Consider the following 17511-nt stretch of genomic DNA (forward strand, 5'->3'; position numbering starts at 1 on the left):
CTAAAATGAAGCTTGAAATTCTGATAGTGTTGATATTCATGTATTTTTAGGAGTTTATCAGTTTCGAAGAGTGCATGCAGGATGAGTTTTATGTTTTTATATGATCAGGTGCAGCTATCATAGAATCTGTTGAGCAGGAAAGAGAAAGATGGAAAATGAGGAATTATGAGTGATTTCGCATGCGAGCCAAATGACAATAATGACACTGATAAAAATTGTGACAAAGTAAATGTCACAAATATGTGGAATAATAAGAAATAAAGAAATTAATATATTATTTCAGAGAAAGAAATAACAGAGTGCATGCATGAGTATGAAAGATGAGTAAATACAAGTAATTATTACTGACTGGCACGTCTTTTTCCCAAGATTTAGCGGTATCCTTCATCTTAGAACAAACATTCATAATTATTATGAAAGAAGTGAACTGAATTTGAATTAAAAATAATGTGAAAAATGAAAAAGTAAGTTAATTAAGTAAAAAAAAAACAGTAAAAAGTAAAAAATATGAAACACAGCATACCGAATACATGTATTACCAAATGATAGATGTCCAATTGCAAAAGTGTTAAATAATAATATAGGCCCTATCCACAAAAAAGGGGGGGGGGGGGCAAAGAAATCTTTGGAACGGTCAACCACAGCTATAATAACAATGCATGCGTGTACTAAATGAAGATGAAAACAATGACAACACTCTTTTTAGAACAATTAAGAGAAACTGGCTTGTATTATCATCTTAATTATCACTAAATGTATTGTAATCATCACAACAATCATTACATGACAATTAATTTCAATTAATAAGGTTATTGTTGATAAGCAGGTATAGCCCTAATAGTATTTGTATGTAAACACATACGAAAATGAAATAGCGACGGTTCGTAAATACACGCGTATTGCACGTTACCTATTGTACAGGCCCTACAGCGCGGGTCTCACGAACCGGCGTAATACAACTTACGTCGGTTCGTGAGACCCGCGCTTAAGTACATAACCTATGGTGTGCGCATGAAACGATGGATTTACGAACCGACGCAGTGAGTTTGAAGACAGAAATATCGTAATTTTTTTGAATTCACACTAAAATTACACTATGGATAGGAAGAACAACTTCCACTCTCATCACCCTGTCAAAATTTTCACACACAAGACAGGAAAAGTCATTGAAAACGTTGTCTAAAACTTGTGAGATCTTTAAACGCGATTTTCTCAGAACTGCATTTTCGCTCAAAAACGAAATAGCGTCGGTTCGTGAAAACGCCGACGAATTAGGCAATCTCCTATGTGACGACTCACAAACAGGAGAAAGTCGATGTAACGTACACAAATGGATATAGGTTTCCCAGATGCTAATCTTATCATGCAATCAAAGTAGTCGATCATTTTGTACAATGCAAAACAAAGTTCGAATGGCTGAGAGAATAAAACCAGCCCTAATCCAGATGATCAGTTAAGTCTGCGAATCATTGTAATCATGAGTCGAAATGTGCCTATTGAAAACTCATGTCAATCACGGTGAAAATTCCCGACTGGTTTTCCTTTTGTGAAGCAATCATTGCAAAATGTTTTTCAACTGAACTGAACATGATTTTACAAAGGTCAGAAACATACACTTGGAACTTTCCATTCTTTTTTTTTAAGAAACCCGGTATGCAAGCTTTATCCACTATCCTGCCTGCCATCAAAACTGAAAGTCATACGGACGATTTGAAGACATTCCTATCTGATTAAAATTTCCTGTTTTGACTGTGATATGGTTTACCTCTTCTCATGAACTTGGTGTTGAAACTTGACATGTTTTTCAGCCTTAGCTGGCTGTTCTTCCTTCTCACGCTGTTTGGGCATGATTTTCAGCGAAGTATTGCCGCCCATAATGCATGAAGTCGAAATGGAGGATGGTGCAGGGTTGTAGTAGGTTTGTCCTATACTGGCGATTTCACGTCGTAAGGTGGTTAGACTGGGAGAAGTTCGTGGTTAATCGATGAACTGATCATCAGAACACCTCACCGGACTGAATTCTTAGTTCATGACCTGGAATGAAAAAGGCATATGATCACTCTTTTTGCTGTCATTGATCAGTGTACTTTATATTTGTGTAGGATAGAGAACTGTCTCCTGGGCACTGTTGCAAAAAGGTTGAGATCTTCATTAAACATAAAACATTAAACATACATAATTATCTAAGTACAAAATTCTGATTGACCAATATCTGACTTGAGTAAGATATTCTGACTTGCATTTGACTGCATGTGCTCATCCAAAAGAACGCAGAATTAAAAAAAAAAAAAAATGGATTCGAATAGTTTGATTACTATCATGATTATGAAGTCTACTTTTAGTTGTATATAGACCTACCTGCATCGTTTGTGTAAAGAAATAAACGAATAAGAAAAAAAAAACGATCAAGAAGGCCGATTACACTCAGGAACTAATCATAGTCCCGGAGCCTTTTCTGTTTGCGTGCTGCGCTCACTTGTGTGTGTGTATGTGAGTGTGTGTTTGTGTGTGTGTGTGCATGGATGTGTTTCAGTTTCAGTTTCAGTAAGTTTTATTTATCCATTGTATAGAACAAAAATAAGTATGACAATATCACATATTCGAAAATCATGGACATATAACCAGGGGTTCGCAGTATAATTATGTAAATAATACATTCTATATTTCATGACGACAAATCTTTATTGGTATAAAGGTGGAGGAGTCCGTTTGTTAATTTATTTGTATAAAGGTGGAGGAGTCCGTTCGTCAATTATCAAATCGCTTGAATTGGACAAGGGCGCGTAAGAATTACGACTTGGAACAATTCATTTTTTTTAACAGAAGGAACACAACACATACGTATATATAGAATATCTAACACAAAACTTTCATGTATTTTGAATGTCACTTGACCGAAAAGGACAACACGAGGTGGAAAATACAAAAGGAAAAATAAGAAAAACGAGAATAAGGGACAAGAATAAGAGGGTACTCAAATAGCAAAAGTAAAGAGAAGAGGAAAGAAGGGAAGGGGAAGAAAACGTATTTAATGTTCAGGAGTTGGGAGCTAAAAACGGCATATTTTTAATTCGAGTGATATATATATATAATCTTCTGCGCTGCAAAAGCTTCTGATGTGTTTGATGATAACGAACAGTTAAATGAAAAGATGTGCTTTGAGCCGTAAATTAAAGACTGCTATTATGACGGTTGGGGATTTCCGGACTTCTATTGGTAGAGCTGCACAGGCTGCACAGGCAAATGCTCTGTCTCCCAGTGTTACTTTTGTTTTACATGTTGGAATTTGTAAGAGAAGAGTGTCCTTAGAACTGCGCAAATTGTGAGTGTGTCTATGGGATTTAAATACGAATAATTCGGATATGTACCTGGGGGTTTGACCAATGAGTGACTTATATACAATCAACAAAATCTTAAACAATATTCGTTTACGAATCGGAAGCCAGTTTAAGTCTTTCAGAAGAGGAGTAATCCTTGAAAACCTGGATTTGTTACAAATAAGCCTTGCGCAGGAGTTTTGGACTCGCTGCAGGCCCCAAACTTGAGAATCAGGGAGTATATATACAATAATCCAATTTACTAATAATACATGCTTGGACAATCATTTTCATACTATTCTCATCGAAATATTCCTATTATATTTTGGATCATAAATTTGTCTTCCATTAATTGGTTAAAAGAGCTTCACGTGATTATAGGTATTTTGAACTATTTTAGAATGTTGGTGTGTTTGACACTCCATGAAGTACTATTTGCAAAATGACGTCACTTTTATGATGACATTTTGCAAATAGTATACTATTTTGCAAATAGTATACTATTTGCAAAATGATGTCACAATCACCCTTCTTTACAATACTGTACCCGACCGGTCCCGAATTCTAGTGTTCAGGTTTGCAGCGGCCATACGATCGCTTGGATACATGCGACGGCCAACTCTAGCGGTGTCACGGCTACTACGTTTTTCAATTTCCGATCTCTCGCACTGTTGCGTATTGAAGGCGCTGCGCTGCCGCCGCAGTGCGGCTAAGCCTATATAATAATTTTCACTTTTTATTCAAATTTTTGATCGAAAATATAAAACAAATATACTTTGCCTAGTTTCGAGTTTCTTGTTAAAACTATGGGCCTCGGTGACTCCAAAATAGTACTATTTTGGAGTCACCTCTGCCCACAGTTTTAACAAGAAACTCGCAAGGCCAAGTATATTTGTACAATACGTATAAGATTATATGACATAATTATGGTATAATGATTTACACACATTTGCGATGTGTGCTTCCATGTTAAAGGTTCTGTTTACCTTTGGGAGCAGTGATTTAAAATATTTTCAAGATATGACATTATGCATATGTGTAGGTCTGTTGTACCACAAAACATCCTATCATATAAAGTTTGGGTGATGAAGCCTAAAATATACGATCAACGAGCGCTCTTCTATGCAAACAGGAAAGAGCTGAAGGGTACGAACATCTGTTCATGAGAGTCTCACCGGTGAAAGGCAAGGATGGCTGAACGAATATCGTACCCTGCACCAACCAACAAAGTGTGGTCACAGAATGGTAAGATAAACAACAAACTTCTGATGGTCGTGTGTAGAGCAGATCTACAAAAAGCTGAATATCAGATAGAAAATCATTGACTTCCGGAACTTTGAACCCATGCACGTTCCAATCCCAATAGTGCATAACATTTTTCTTTCTTTGCACTTCGGTAATTACTCAATCCTTGTAACCATTGTTATTGTCCTAAGAAACTCTCAATTTTCTTTATTATTTGTACCGTTTTTGTCTCGCCCACCGGAGGTGAAGGCGAGACTAAGGGATCCAAATGGCGTCCGTCCGTCGTCCGTCACAAATGTTAAAGTTTACCTGCAAGACTCTCTTATGATGCATAACATGGCAACTGTTACAGCAATGGCAGCCACACTTGGATGATAGAAGCACTAGGGGTATCTTCATGTTATGGTGTTGTCGGAGGTCATGTGATGATGTCAAAGGTCATTTGAGGTCATATATTAAAGAGTATGTGCAAGACTCTCTTTTCTATGTTAAAGTTTACCTGCAAGACTCTCTTTTGACAAATAACTTCATATAAGTTGCTTGGATTACAACCTAACTTGGGTCATAGATGCACTGGGGGTACCTTCATGTTATGGTGCCGTTGGAGGTCACAGGATAAGGTCAAAGGTCATTTGAGGTCATACGTTAAAGTTTACTTGCAAGACTCTCTTATCACACGTAACTCGACACATATTGCTACAATGGCAATGAAACTTGGATGATGGATGTACTGGGGGTACCTTCATGTTATGGGTGCTGTAAGAGGTCACATGATAAGGTCAAATGTCATTTGAGGTCATACGTTAAAGTTTACTTGCAAGACTCTCTTATCACATGTAACTCAGCACATGTTGCTACAATGGCAATCAAACTTGGGTGATGGTAGATGTCTCTTGGGGAGTTGAAGGTAACCACAAGGTCAAAGGTCACAGACAGGGGTCAACAAACTTTTAGGGCCCAATGTTATGTTTTTAGGGGCGTTTTGATTGTGGCTCATAACTTTTGATCCCTATGTCCGTTTGTGACCAAAGTTGGACGGTAGATGTCCCTTGGGAGTTGAAGGTCATCACAAGGTCAAAGGTCACAGAAAGGGGTCAACAAATTTTTAGGGCCCAATGTTAAGTTTTTATGGCATGTTTTAATTCGATTATGGCTCATTACTTTTGATCCCTTTGTCCGTTTGTGACCAAACTTGGATGGTAAATGTCCCTTGGGGTGTTGAAGGTCACCACAAGGTCAAAGGTCATAAGCAGGTCAATTAACTTCTGGGAGTTATAGAAATATTAATTCCTTGTATGCGAATGGGCGAGACACAATTTGGCACTTGCCTTGTTTATGTCCGTGAGCTATAATTAAATGTAACATATGTTTAAAAGTAGTACGAAACAAGAATGATAAGTATAACGCCAATGCAAATGCGGCAATGTGTGCCATGAAAATTGTTTCCGACGTAGATGCCGAGAAATTGTCCTCTCGAATATGGTTATGCTCCTTCTGTATGGCAGCAGAGTTCCCAACCAGAATAGTAGATGATGATGAATTCCAGTGTACACTGAAATTTTTTTTATAGCAATGTTAACATTGATACCTCTAAACTTAGTGCCTCTATCTGTCTATTGTGAATGTCCTCTCAGTTGATGAACAGGATATTGAATCTGATTGCAATTTGGAAGATTTAGACAGTCCCTGTCACCATTACTTCAGTGACACATTTAATGCTAAAGTTTCGAATTTACAAATGCCACACACCTTTTCACTTTTTCATTTGAATGCTCGAAGTCTTGCCTCAAAATTCCACCGAGTTGAAGATCACCGCCAGACTTTAACTCATCAATTCAGTATATATGCATTCACCGAAACATGGTTTGATGAAAGTGTTGCTGCGATGTACAATTTAGCTGGATATAACTTTGTTTATAAAGCAAGAGAAAAGAGAGGCGATGGTTGTTGTCTGTATATCCAAAATGATTTCGCCTTTAAAAACCGATCGGATCTGCAGTTTGATTCGTAGAATGTTGATACCCTCTTTTTTTTTAGATTGAACAGGCGTCCAGAAAGGGCTTGTGCCGAAAGAGTGGGTTGGGTGGTGGCGCGTCGCGTTAATGGGAACACCACCCTTCGTCCAAAGCCCCCCCCCCCCCCCCCGGTTTTGCCGAAAGGGTGCGTTGGGAGCGTTGGGTCGCGTCGCGTTGACTGGAACCCCACCCTTCGTCCAACCCCCCCCCCCCCCCCGGTTTTGCCGAAAGGGTGCGTTGGTACCATAGAGATGTATACTAATAATATACTAGAGCGCGGACTGCGTGTGGCGCGTACGCAGTGCTCGTGTGCCGAGTTGAAAAGGCCGCGCGCCATCTTTGTCCGGGCAAAAACAAATACCGCGTCCGGGCAGCGCAGTAGTGGTGGACACGTAAACAAGTACACAAGCGCTCACGCATACTAGTATAATGCATATAGGCCCTACTTGTCTTTCAGCAAGAAGATGAGGGGGTCGGAGATGAGAGAAGGAAACAACTCAAAAATTGAAGTTGCTCAGCAATCTCTTATGAGTGGTAAAGAAAATGAAAATTAAACAAAGTTTTACCTTATTCTCCACGAGGTAATACTTTCAAGCCGACCGAACACGACCATGGTCCATGCAATATAAAGGGTTCTCTCGGTCGATCTCCAGACAGCCGGGTGCCCCTTGTGATATGATAATTACCGCAATTACATTAAATTGTCCTATAAGCTGCGTCAATCTTTGTATTTTTTTTTTGCAATTATATATTTTCTGTATGAGGGGACTGCATTCTATAGTCCTGACATCTGTGTATACCAGTGTTTCATTGTATGTCTATTTTTTTTTGTTGTTGGTGGAAATGAAATAAATCATTTCTATAAGTACGCGTAGGCATATTGGTTCCATGACATAATGTCCAAGCTCGAAATGCTAATGTTGAAGCTTACATAAACCCTAACCCAAATCATAACACCTAACCCTAATCCTAATCCTCACCCTGGGGCTGCCTTGAACCAAAAGCCCAATCATACCCATGATGCTATATAACTCTATTTTCAGAAAGATATCAATGCCGGAGCATAATATGTCCTGTCACCAGGCATATTATTACGTATTCTAGCTTTTCTCACACTACCATCATAGTCAAATTAACTGCTGTATAGCAAAGGGTGGAAGAACGATTTTTTTATTTATTTATTTATTGTTTGTTTGTTTGTTTGTTTGTTTGTTTGTTTGTTTGTTTTTTTTTTATTTGGGGGGGGGGGGGGGTCAAGGGCCAAATAGGGTACTTAGATAAGAGCACTTTTTAAACTTAAAAGGGGATTTTTTTTAATTTTGGAAAGGGCGCAATTAATGCCCCCCCCCCCCGTTCCGCCGACCTTGCATATAGTTATGTACTGTATTAGCTATCTAGTAGCACTAGATCGAGAATGGCTGAGGGAGGGCGGATTGCCCCCTGATGAATTTTGCAAGACCTTTTCTTTTCTTTTTCTTTTTTTTTTGTCTTGAATCAATCTGTTTAACACACACTATAAATGTCATTTTAGTTACTTGTGAAAGGAAACTCCGCTCCCCTTCTTTTCTCCTGTTTCTACATCCAAAAGCAACACATATTTTGCAACATAGATCTATGCTACTTTAAGTAGAATTTGCAAATTTAAGAACACTTTCAATTTCCAAACTCCGATGGAGACTTTGGCATAGATGCTAGCCTACTGCCGTTACATCCCGTCGTCGATCTCCCTGCATGCTCCGCTAGCACTATACGTTATCGGTACGGTCGCTAGTCGAAATTTGCCCGGACCAAAATGGCGAACGCCTCCTTCTATCGGTCACAGGGATTTTACGGAGTCCGCCCTCTAGTGTTCTTAGTATACATCTCTATGGATAGGACACACCATAGAGCTGCAGTGCTATATGGGACACACACAAAAGAAGAACAAGAGCCTTGTCCAGTGTGTTACACGAAATTTTCCTTTATTTACTGCCTGTCCCTTGACATCTTGTATTTGTCCTTCACTAAAGATTCACTGCGCATTACAGTTATTACCAACCGCAAGGTCACTACCATAATGTGAACGCCGTGTGTTATGAATATACTATGCTTACCGACTGAATGTTATTCCTGAAACTCGTTTCTAAGAGACCTACGGTGTTCTAAGTCATGAACATGTATTTCCGGTAATCAAGTTATTATTCAACTTGTGTTCGTTCACCTTTGATAACGGATGAGTTCATAAACGCTATGTTTTCTCCTGATAACGATGCAAATGATTATCAATCAGCTGCACTAAACCCCCCCCCCCCCTAAATTCTTATGACAGTGAAGAAGTTGAAGATTCCGATTTTATTACTTCTTTACACACAGAAACCAAAGATCTGAAGCTTGATTTTGACACTTATGGTGCGTCTGCTCGAAATGAAAGCCAACTTTCTCACCACCACTTGGAAAAAGAAATAATTACATTTTCTCATTCACACTGCAATGAACTTTTTGTTTCACTGTTTGAACATTAGAAGAATTTCGATCAATTACTCTTATTTCTCAACGAATTACAATTTAAACACAGCATTATCGGTCTCAGTGAAACCTGGCTCAAGGAAACGTCAACTTCTTCTCTATTTACCATCGACAGTTTTAAATTAGTTACCAAAAACAGGACTTTCAAAAGTGGTGGTGTTGTAGGTTTCTACGTCACGCAAAATTTAAACCACAAACTGTTAAATGAAAATTGTATTATGTCTGAATGCCTTGAGAGTATTTTCATTGAGGTCATGACCCCAAACAAGGGGGAAATCATTTTGGGGGAAATTTATAGACCTCCACATTCCAACCTTTCTGAATTCATTGAGCTATTTCACAATCTTCTCTCTGTTGATCACTTTGACAATAAGACATGCTTCATTATGGGTAACTTCAATATAAATCTTCTAAATTGTAATGATACTTTAATCTGTCAAGACTTTCTTAATTTTTTGTTGTCAAAATCATTCATTCCTCTTATCGGGAAACCTAGTCGGATATCTGATGCTACTTCTACTCTCATCGATAATATATTCGTTAATAATCTATTTACTGATGTTACTTCTGGTATGGTAGTTTCTGATCTTACCGATCATTTCCGATATATGCGCTTGTACCACACTTTTCTACTATGAAAATGCCTACCCTTAACTAATGTTTTCGTGACACGTCCGAATGTAATCGTGGATTGAGGTCAGTTGATTGGTCCTCTGTTTATAATCAAAGAAATGTAAATTCGTCCTTTGATGTTTTCGTGAACATCCTTATAGATACTTGTACACGTAATGCTTATATGGTCAAGTCAATCCAGATCGAATTATAAGAAAGTACCAAGACAACCGTGGATATCAAAGTCCCTACTTAAAGGGGATGGCTAGTACCTCATCAGTGGGAATCAGTGGGAATGCTGGGGGATGATTGTTCCAATCCTTGTGGGATTCATTGAAGAGTTCATTATTTATATCTATTGTTGTGTGAAAATATTATTTGCTTCAGAATGGTCTCATATTCTGGTAATGTGCAGTTTAATCGCCCTGTCACTGTACAGGCATGCTTACCTGGAAAGAATGATCCAAGTCCAGGACTTGGGCCATTCTTACATTCATATTATAGCGCCCTCTCTCATCACTCCTTGTCCAGGCCTATTCATGTATACAAAAAATGAACATGACTTGCTGGACAGTGATGAGGAGTTATGTTGGGAAAAAACAAAGGAATTAGTTAGAATGGAAGCAAAATAAGAGCAAAAGGCTTTAGAGCAGTTGGAGAAAGGTACAAAAAATGCAAAAGAACCAAGTTCCTGCCATTTGAATTACACAAAATTATTGGGGAAAAATGAAGAAATTTGTGTTTTCATTTCGCATGTTAGTTATAGGACGATGTATGGTCTGCATTTAGGAGTAACTAAAAATGTAGCAATCAAACCATTTTAGAGGATGGGGAAACTAGTGAAATGGCAGCATTTTTTACCTTACCTTTGAACAAATGGCCCAACAGATTCAGAGAATTGATGTCTAGTAATACGTGTGTATTATAACTTCAAGAAGTTACTTTCCCGCACTGCAGAGACACGGGGAAAATTGTGACATTTTGCAATTTTAACTTTACCAATAACCTTTGACCCTTGACCTTAGTTATGTGCAACCATGGGTTCATGGCGACAGCTTTATCCACTTATTTATGCATGTGCAAATATTCAGCTGCGGTTCCTTAGTTATATCGTACACATATTATTCCTCATAAGAGACAGATGGAAGACATTTCCACGCATTTAACACATATACATAATACACATTATAGCTCCATGTATACCCATAGACGTGCACACACACAGATGCACACACATGATGAATTATATAGTATAGAGATGAGGGACATTATACTATGGTAGACAACTACATTTTTGTATTCCATACGGACTAAAAGCTGAAAAAAGTAACAAACCTCTCTTATCTTTTGCTTAATTTTAACCATACCATTGATATAGCAGCCTATCCTGTATGAATCAAAGAACGACCCAAGTCCATATGATTCAAAGAACGACTCAAGGCCATCACGCAAACAGACCTCTCCACAATTAATGTAAATGTTAATTGTGATAGTAATATATGTACTAATTTGTATTTAAAAATGTTGCCTTCCCATCACAGTTAAATAGAATATTATTGGAGAAATAAAAAAGATATGAAGTCTTTTTTTAAGTTTTCTCGAAATGATCTTCCATTGACTTGGATCGTTCGTATATTCAGATACTCAATTCTCTACAAGCTATTCCTGATGATGTTAAGATAAATGGTATTAATCTAACCCGAGTAGAGAGTACAAAGTTTTTAGGATTTTACATCGATAACGAACTCTCCTGAAAAACAAAACACAGGAATCCTAAACAAACTGAAACATTTTTTGCCCAAACATATTTTGCAGATTATGCATGTATATTCCACCATGATTTCCCCATATCTCAACTATGGAATTCTTGCTTGCGGTAACGCCTCCAAATATTTGCCGGATTCGCTTGTTCTTCTTCTAAAGCGAGCGATCAGAATTATTAACCACGCCGGGTATTTATCTCACTCAAGCGTCACAAAATTTTCAAACTGACAGATTTGTTTGATTATAACTTAGGTATTTTAATGTATTAACTTTTCCTCAAAAGATCTTCCAGATTTGTTTTTTACAGATGTTCATAAAAATTAAGCAATTTTGTCCACCACGACTATCCAACTCGCCAAAGTGACGCTTGTCACCTTCCATGAACTCGAACAATTTTCGCTAAAAACACAATTATGTATACAGGTCCAAAATATTGGAATGATCTCCCAACAGAAGTCTTGCAAGCTGTTTGTCATTATCCTGCAAACGTAAACTCAGACAGCATGTATTGAATAGTTACGACACACAAGTGCAATAACATTCCTTTTTATCATGTTCATGCTCATGGATGCTCTGCTATATACTGCTCGGTTCCAAGTGTTGCCATGTGAACAGGCTTATGCATACGTATAGTTGCATGCTCTCTGGAGATTCCTGTCTATCGGTGTGTTTCCTTCCACTTCTGGTATAAAACCTTCGGTCACGTCACATACCGTCATAGTTTACCCTTCTTTCTTCTAACTCTTTTCATGCGGCATTGCAGCTGGCTGGTTTATCACATAATACACATTGTTAATTCATGTCTTCCATTTTCTGACTCTTTCCCAGTGTATTAATTTTTCAATGGAAGCAGGAATTTTACAACCATAGAATTATGTCGTATTCACATCATCACTCCCCTGTCAAATTGCTCTTGGAGCAAGAACTGCTATATAGTGTGCAGCATGTGGATACTTGTTCTCATTTTATATGTGAGAAGAATCGTCTGCGCCCCCTTCGTATTGATAGTCATTCTCTTTTGTTTATTCTTATTTCGGTCTTTAGTTGTACCCGTGCTCCTCATCCTGTTCTCCACACTCAGCTTTTGTTAAGACCTACGCTCAACAAGCTTTGCTTTCTAGTAGGTTAAATCGTATTTCTCTTTAGCATTCTTTTACTTTGATTGAAAATGACACATCGACCGGTATGTACAATGTTGTTGGTTTTTTTTTTTTGTATATATCCAAGCTGGACATTTTGTATGATCATATTTTGTTATATTTTATGCATTTTCCATCGAGAAACACAAAGTGATATTGAAATTGAAATTCAAATTGAAATACATTTATATAGAAACATTGCTTTTTGCCATGCATGCATGTATGAATAACGGAAATTTTAGTCTGGGTGCCAGAGGCTGAACCTTGTATTATCGTCTACACAAATTATTTTGATGCTTTTACCCTATTTTGAGGTGCTGAATCTCAATCTGAATGATGCAACCCTTGCATCCTTGAGGGTTTGGAGATATTCAAGATGGCTGCCAATAATAGTCGCCCAAACCGGAAATTCTCATGTATTTCCTTCTAGTTGTGAGAAATTGAAAACATTTGATGGTTCTACCCTATTTCAAGGGTGCTAAATCAGAATCTGGATGATGCAACTCTTGCATCCTTGAAGGTTTTGAGATATTCAAGGCTGCCGCCAAAATTGCCGCTGAATTAGCCTCCAAAATGGCCGGAAATTGAAAATATGAATTAATTTTCACGTATTTCCTTCTAAATAGTGAGAAATTGAATGGATTTTACCCTATTACGAGGCTCGGAATCCGACTCGGGACGATGCAACACCAGATCCTTGAAGATTTTGAGATATTCAAGATGGTCGCCGAAATGGCAGCAAAAGACTGAAATTCCTGTGTATCAATTTCTTCTAAATTTTGACAATTCGAAAGCAATTGGTGGTTTGTATATATTCTATTTTGTATGTGTTTAGATAATACAGAAGGCGGCCAAAGTGACCGCCAAAAAAGAAAATTCACATGTAGGCCCCCTATTTCCGTGTAAACGATGTAAAATTGAGAAAGGTTGGTGGTTTCACCCTATTTTAAGTTTGCATAATCTGAAACTGCAGGATACAGCTCTTTCATCCTTAAGGGTTTTGAGATGATAAAGATGGCAGCCAGAATGGCCCACAAAATGGCCGTCAAAAAAGACAATTTCTACGTAAGCCCCCCATTTCCTTGTAAATGGTGTAAAATAAAAAGCAATTGATGGTGTTGCGACACGGATTGTCGCCCCCGTCACGGATTGTCGCCTGGCGACAATCCGTGACGAGGGCTGGCGGCACGGATTGTCGCCCGCCCTCGAAGCACATTTTGTTTGGTAATATCGTTCTGGACATAATCATTGAAATACTAACACATAACTTACATGGCTACATCCATGCAAACATGCCATGTAAAAAGTCATGGTGAGGTTTCAAGGAAGTGTGTATGTGCGCGTGCACATGATAATTTAGTGTCCGTTTGTGCGTGTGTGTGTGTGCGTGTGTGTGTGTGTGTGTGTGTGTGTGTGTGTGTGTGTGTGTGATGGAAGAATGTGTTTATTATGTCAGTTTTTTGCGTATGTGTTTTTTAGCTGCGCGTGGGGAGGGATACCTAGTAAGCTGTTGCTGGCATAAACGTTGATATTGATTTTATCAGCAGCTTTGAATTTGATGAGTTTGTTTGGCAGATTTGTATATGAATTTGGAGTGGAGCTTGCGTGCGGGCGGATGCTGCTTTTCTGCATACGGTCCATTATGTCTTATTCATCAACATTGGGAAATTGTTTCATCAGGAAGGAATGTGGTATCGGTTCGCGTGTGCGTCGGTATGTGGGAATGGGGGTACATTTCGTTATTGCAAAAGTTTGTTATTCTGAAGGCTCATTCGTCCGAACGCTCAGGAGGGGGTGGTCGGGTTTTTTTTATGACTGATTTCATTCTAGATTTGTGTAATGTATTTGTGTTTTTTTTATGTATATGCCCTTGTAAGTAAGAAGGTGTTCCGTGTTACATGATCCAAATCAATATATTAAAGGAATATAGGTTTGGTAGGGCCCTATACATGTCAAAACTTTCTCGTGAAGAAATTATTAGTAGGGTTGGTCTATAATCGAGTTATCTATGTTGAAGTGAGATTATTTGTGGTATAAATTGACAAATGGATTTGTTTGTGTTTCGATTTGCCATTTGTAACTTTTTTTTTGTTCATGTTACTCCCAGAATGGGTGGATTCATGAATGATTTGAATGAAATCAATAAATATCAAAGAAAAATTGTTGAGTTGGTTTATTTGCATTATGAAGATTTGTTTGAGTGTTTGTTGGTGTTTGTTTGTATTACGTATGTATTAGCGGTGTGCAATGGCAGTTCGTTTGTGCTAAAATCAACTAACGATTGACAAATTTTTTACGGCGTGTGGAAATTATTCGCTCATGCATAGAGCATGCCAAACCTATTCTGGGACAAAGAATAGTGGTATGGACGTTCTAGTTTATAAGACTGATGGAAGAAAATGACTGCAGTGAAAAATGAACAAAGACGAATAACATTTGGGGAGGGTACCTCCCTCGTATGTATTTTCTCTCGGTCTCTCTCTCGCCTAGCCCGCCTCACCGCTGATATTGGTTGACACACCCATACTATTTTAGATCAACGCTGGTGTGAATTCTTTAAACACGTGCTTATACACTCTGAAGGCGTTTGTATTGCCACAGTAGCGCCACTATATTCCACATACACACGCAAGCATACAGGCACACGTATACACACAGACAAACAAACCACTACCACTATACAACCACCACACATGCACATTTCCTACATATTGTATTGTTATACTCCAAACACACACACATACACACACACACACACACACACAACAAATCATACACATCACATATCATGCAGCTCACAATACACACACACACACACACACACATCAAATCATACACATCACATATCATGCAGCTCACAATACACACACACACACACACACACACACACACACACACATACGCATAACTTACCAGTCATACCCATCCCACCAAAGCGTAACACCGGAGAAACCACCCCAAGCCCGAGGCGACAATCCGTGACGGGGCGACAATCCGTGTCGCAACAAATTTTTTGCCAACACGGATTGTCGCCTTCGAGGTCAAAAACTGGGAACTGCAAAAGCGTCACGGATTGTCGCCCCGAGCAGGAGGCGACAATCCGTGTAGGGGCGACAATCCGTGTCGCAACAGATGGTTTTAGCCTATTTCGAGGGTGCTGGATCCAAGCCTGGTTGATGCCACTTTTGTGTTAGCGTTTTGAAGTGTTAAAGATGACCGCCAAAATAACTGGCAGGAGTTGAAATTCCAATGTTAATATTTTTTTCTTAATGGTGAAAAATTGAAAGTAAATTGATGGTGTTACCCCATTTCGAGGGCGCTGATGGTTTTTGAAGGTTTGGGGACTTTTATAAATATCCCGCTTAAAGGAAATTTTCTATTATGTTGTTATAAATGGTGAAATATTATGGTCTAACGCGAAGCGGGGTATTAAGCCCAGGGTAAAGAGCAGCAATTCGTATTCTCAAATTCAACTCAGTTGAGCGAATTTGTCAAATCAGCCAAAATTAATGGCATCCAAAATGATTGTCACAATGTTTTTGTAATAAACTAAGATATCCCGATATGTCTCAAACGGACCTTTAACACGTACTGAAAAGAAAAATGATATTGACATCATACTGACACGTACAAACACAAAGATACGAGTGAATTTTTTTTTAAAGGCATAATGGTTATAAAGTAATGCTTGTGGTCATTGATTATAATGTCTCCACAGATGTGAAATTAATCCTTTTCGGCTATCAATAGAGTACAAATTAAATATGGCATGCTGGTATTTGGTGTTGAAGCTTGTTGCATATTCTGATTTCGTCATTAGAAATGGTTACATCCGTGACCACTATAATACATATCAATATAAACTTCAAAAGCACTCTGCGTGATTATGATATTCGTAAGAACCGGAAAATGAACTATTACCATACATGACTACTGTGGTCATTTTGTTTGCTTTAGTGTTTGTCTATTTTAACGGCGCGTTGCCCGCCACTTTTTTTTTTACCGTTTGTTCGTAATATGTAATAATGTTGCAAATTAACGTATTGGCTCCAATATAACGAAGAATCAAGAAATAAACTAGTAATGCATTATTTCGCCAATAAAGAATGAGTTTAAAGGGGATGGCTAGTAACTGATCAGTGGGAATCAGTAGGAATGCTGGGGGATGATCGTTCCAATCCTTGTGGGATTCATGCAAGAGTACGTTATATACATAGTGTTGTGTGAAAATTATTTGCTTCGGAATGGTCTCATATTCAAATAATTTGCAGTTTTGATGTTTCCAGGTTAGCTTGCCTGTACAGAGACGGGGCAATAAACTGCACATTACTTGAATTTCCGATTTGGGCGGCCATTTGAAATCGAAGTAGGGTAGAACCATTAAAACAAAAACAATTGTTCTCAATTTTGAAACACTGGACAGAAATAGTTCACTCCACAAAGTTACCATCATAATGCTTTCTCCGACAAACACAAAAAACATGTCTTGCTCGTCTCCAGCTCAATGTCATCAAGTACACAAAATTTGAGTTCAATAGCTTCCAAATTGTGGAAGTAGTTCACTGCACAATATTTTCAAGAGAATATGCCGTTGCCATGGCAACGCCTTGCCGCGTACAAACACAAAGGCCCGAATTTACAAAGGTGGTACAAATTATGAAACAATGGTTTAAACCATGGACAAAACCATGGAGCGCGGAGTGTCGCATGGAATATTTCGTTATGAAATTGGTCACTTCGTCACTGAAATGATTATTTTGTAACGACATGACAACGTTTTGTAACTATACGAACATTTCGTTAACGAAACGGTCATTTTGTCAACGAAATAACCAATTTCGTAACGAAATATTCCGTGCGACACTTGGCGTTCCATGGTTTTTGTCCATGGTTTTAACCATGGTTTCATTTGTA

General features: G+C 38.3%; 1 protein-coding gene across 7 annotated transcripts in view; it reads right to left on the bottom strand.

Moving 5' to 3' along the window:
• LOC139712616 (uncharacterized) overlaps positions 1–17511 on the bottom strand; it is a 164405-nt gene that overhangs the window by 35815 nt on the left and 111079 nt on the right. For 5 of the 7 annotated variants that reach the window (XM_071624424.1, XM_071624422.1, XM_071624420.1 and 2 more), the window contains exon 2: positions 1766–2034. The exons of the other annotated variants lie outside the window; for them this stretch is intronic. In XM_071624424.1, coding sequence (XP_071480525.1) covers positions 1766–1875 — 110 coding nt within the window. In that variant the 5' untranslated portion in view covers positions 1876–2034. The remainder of the gene's footprint in view (positions 1–1765; positions 2035–17511) is intronic. 7 annotated transcript variants of the gene reach the window in all.

Source organism: Diadema antillarum, unplaced genomic scaffold, assembly GCF_040938485.1.
Source record: "Diadema antillarum isolate AM-2024a unplaced genomic scaffold, OU_Dant_1.0 seq00001829_RagTag, whole genome shotgun sequence".
NCBI classification, from domain to species: domain Eukaryota; kingdom Metazoa; phylum Echinodermata; class Echinoidea; order Diadematoida; family Diadematidae; genus Diadema; species Diadema antillarum.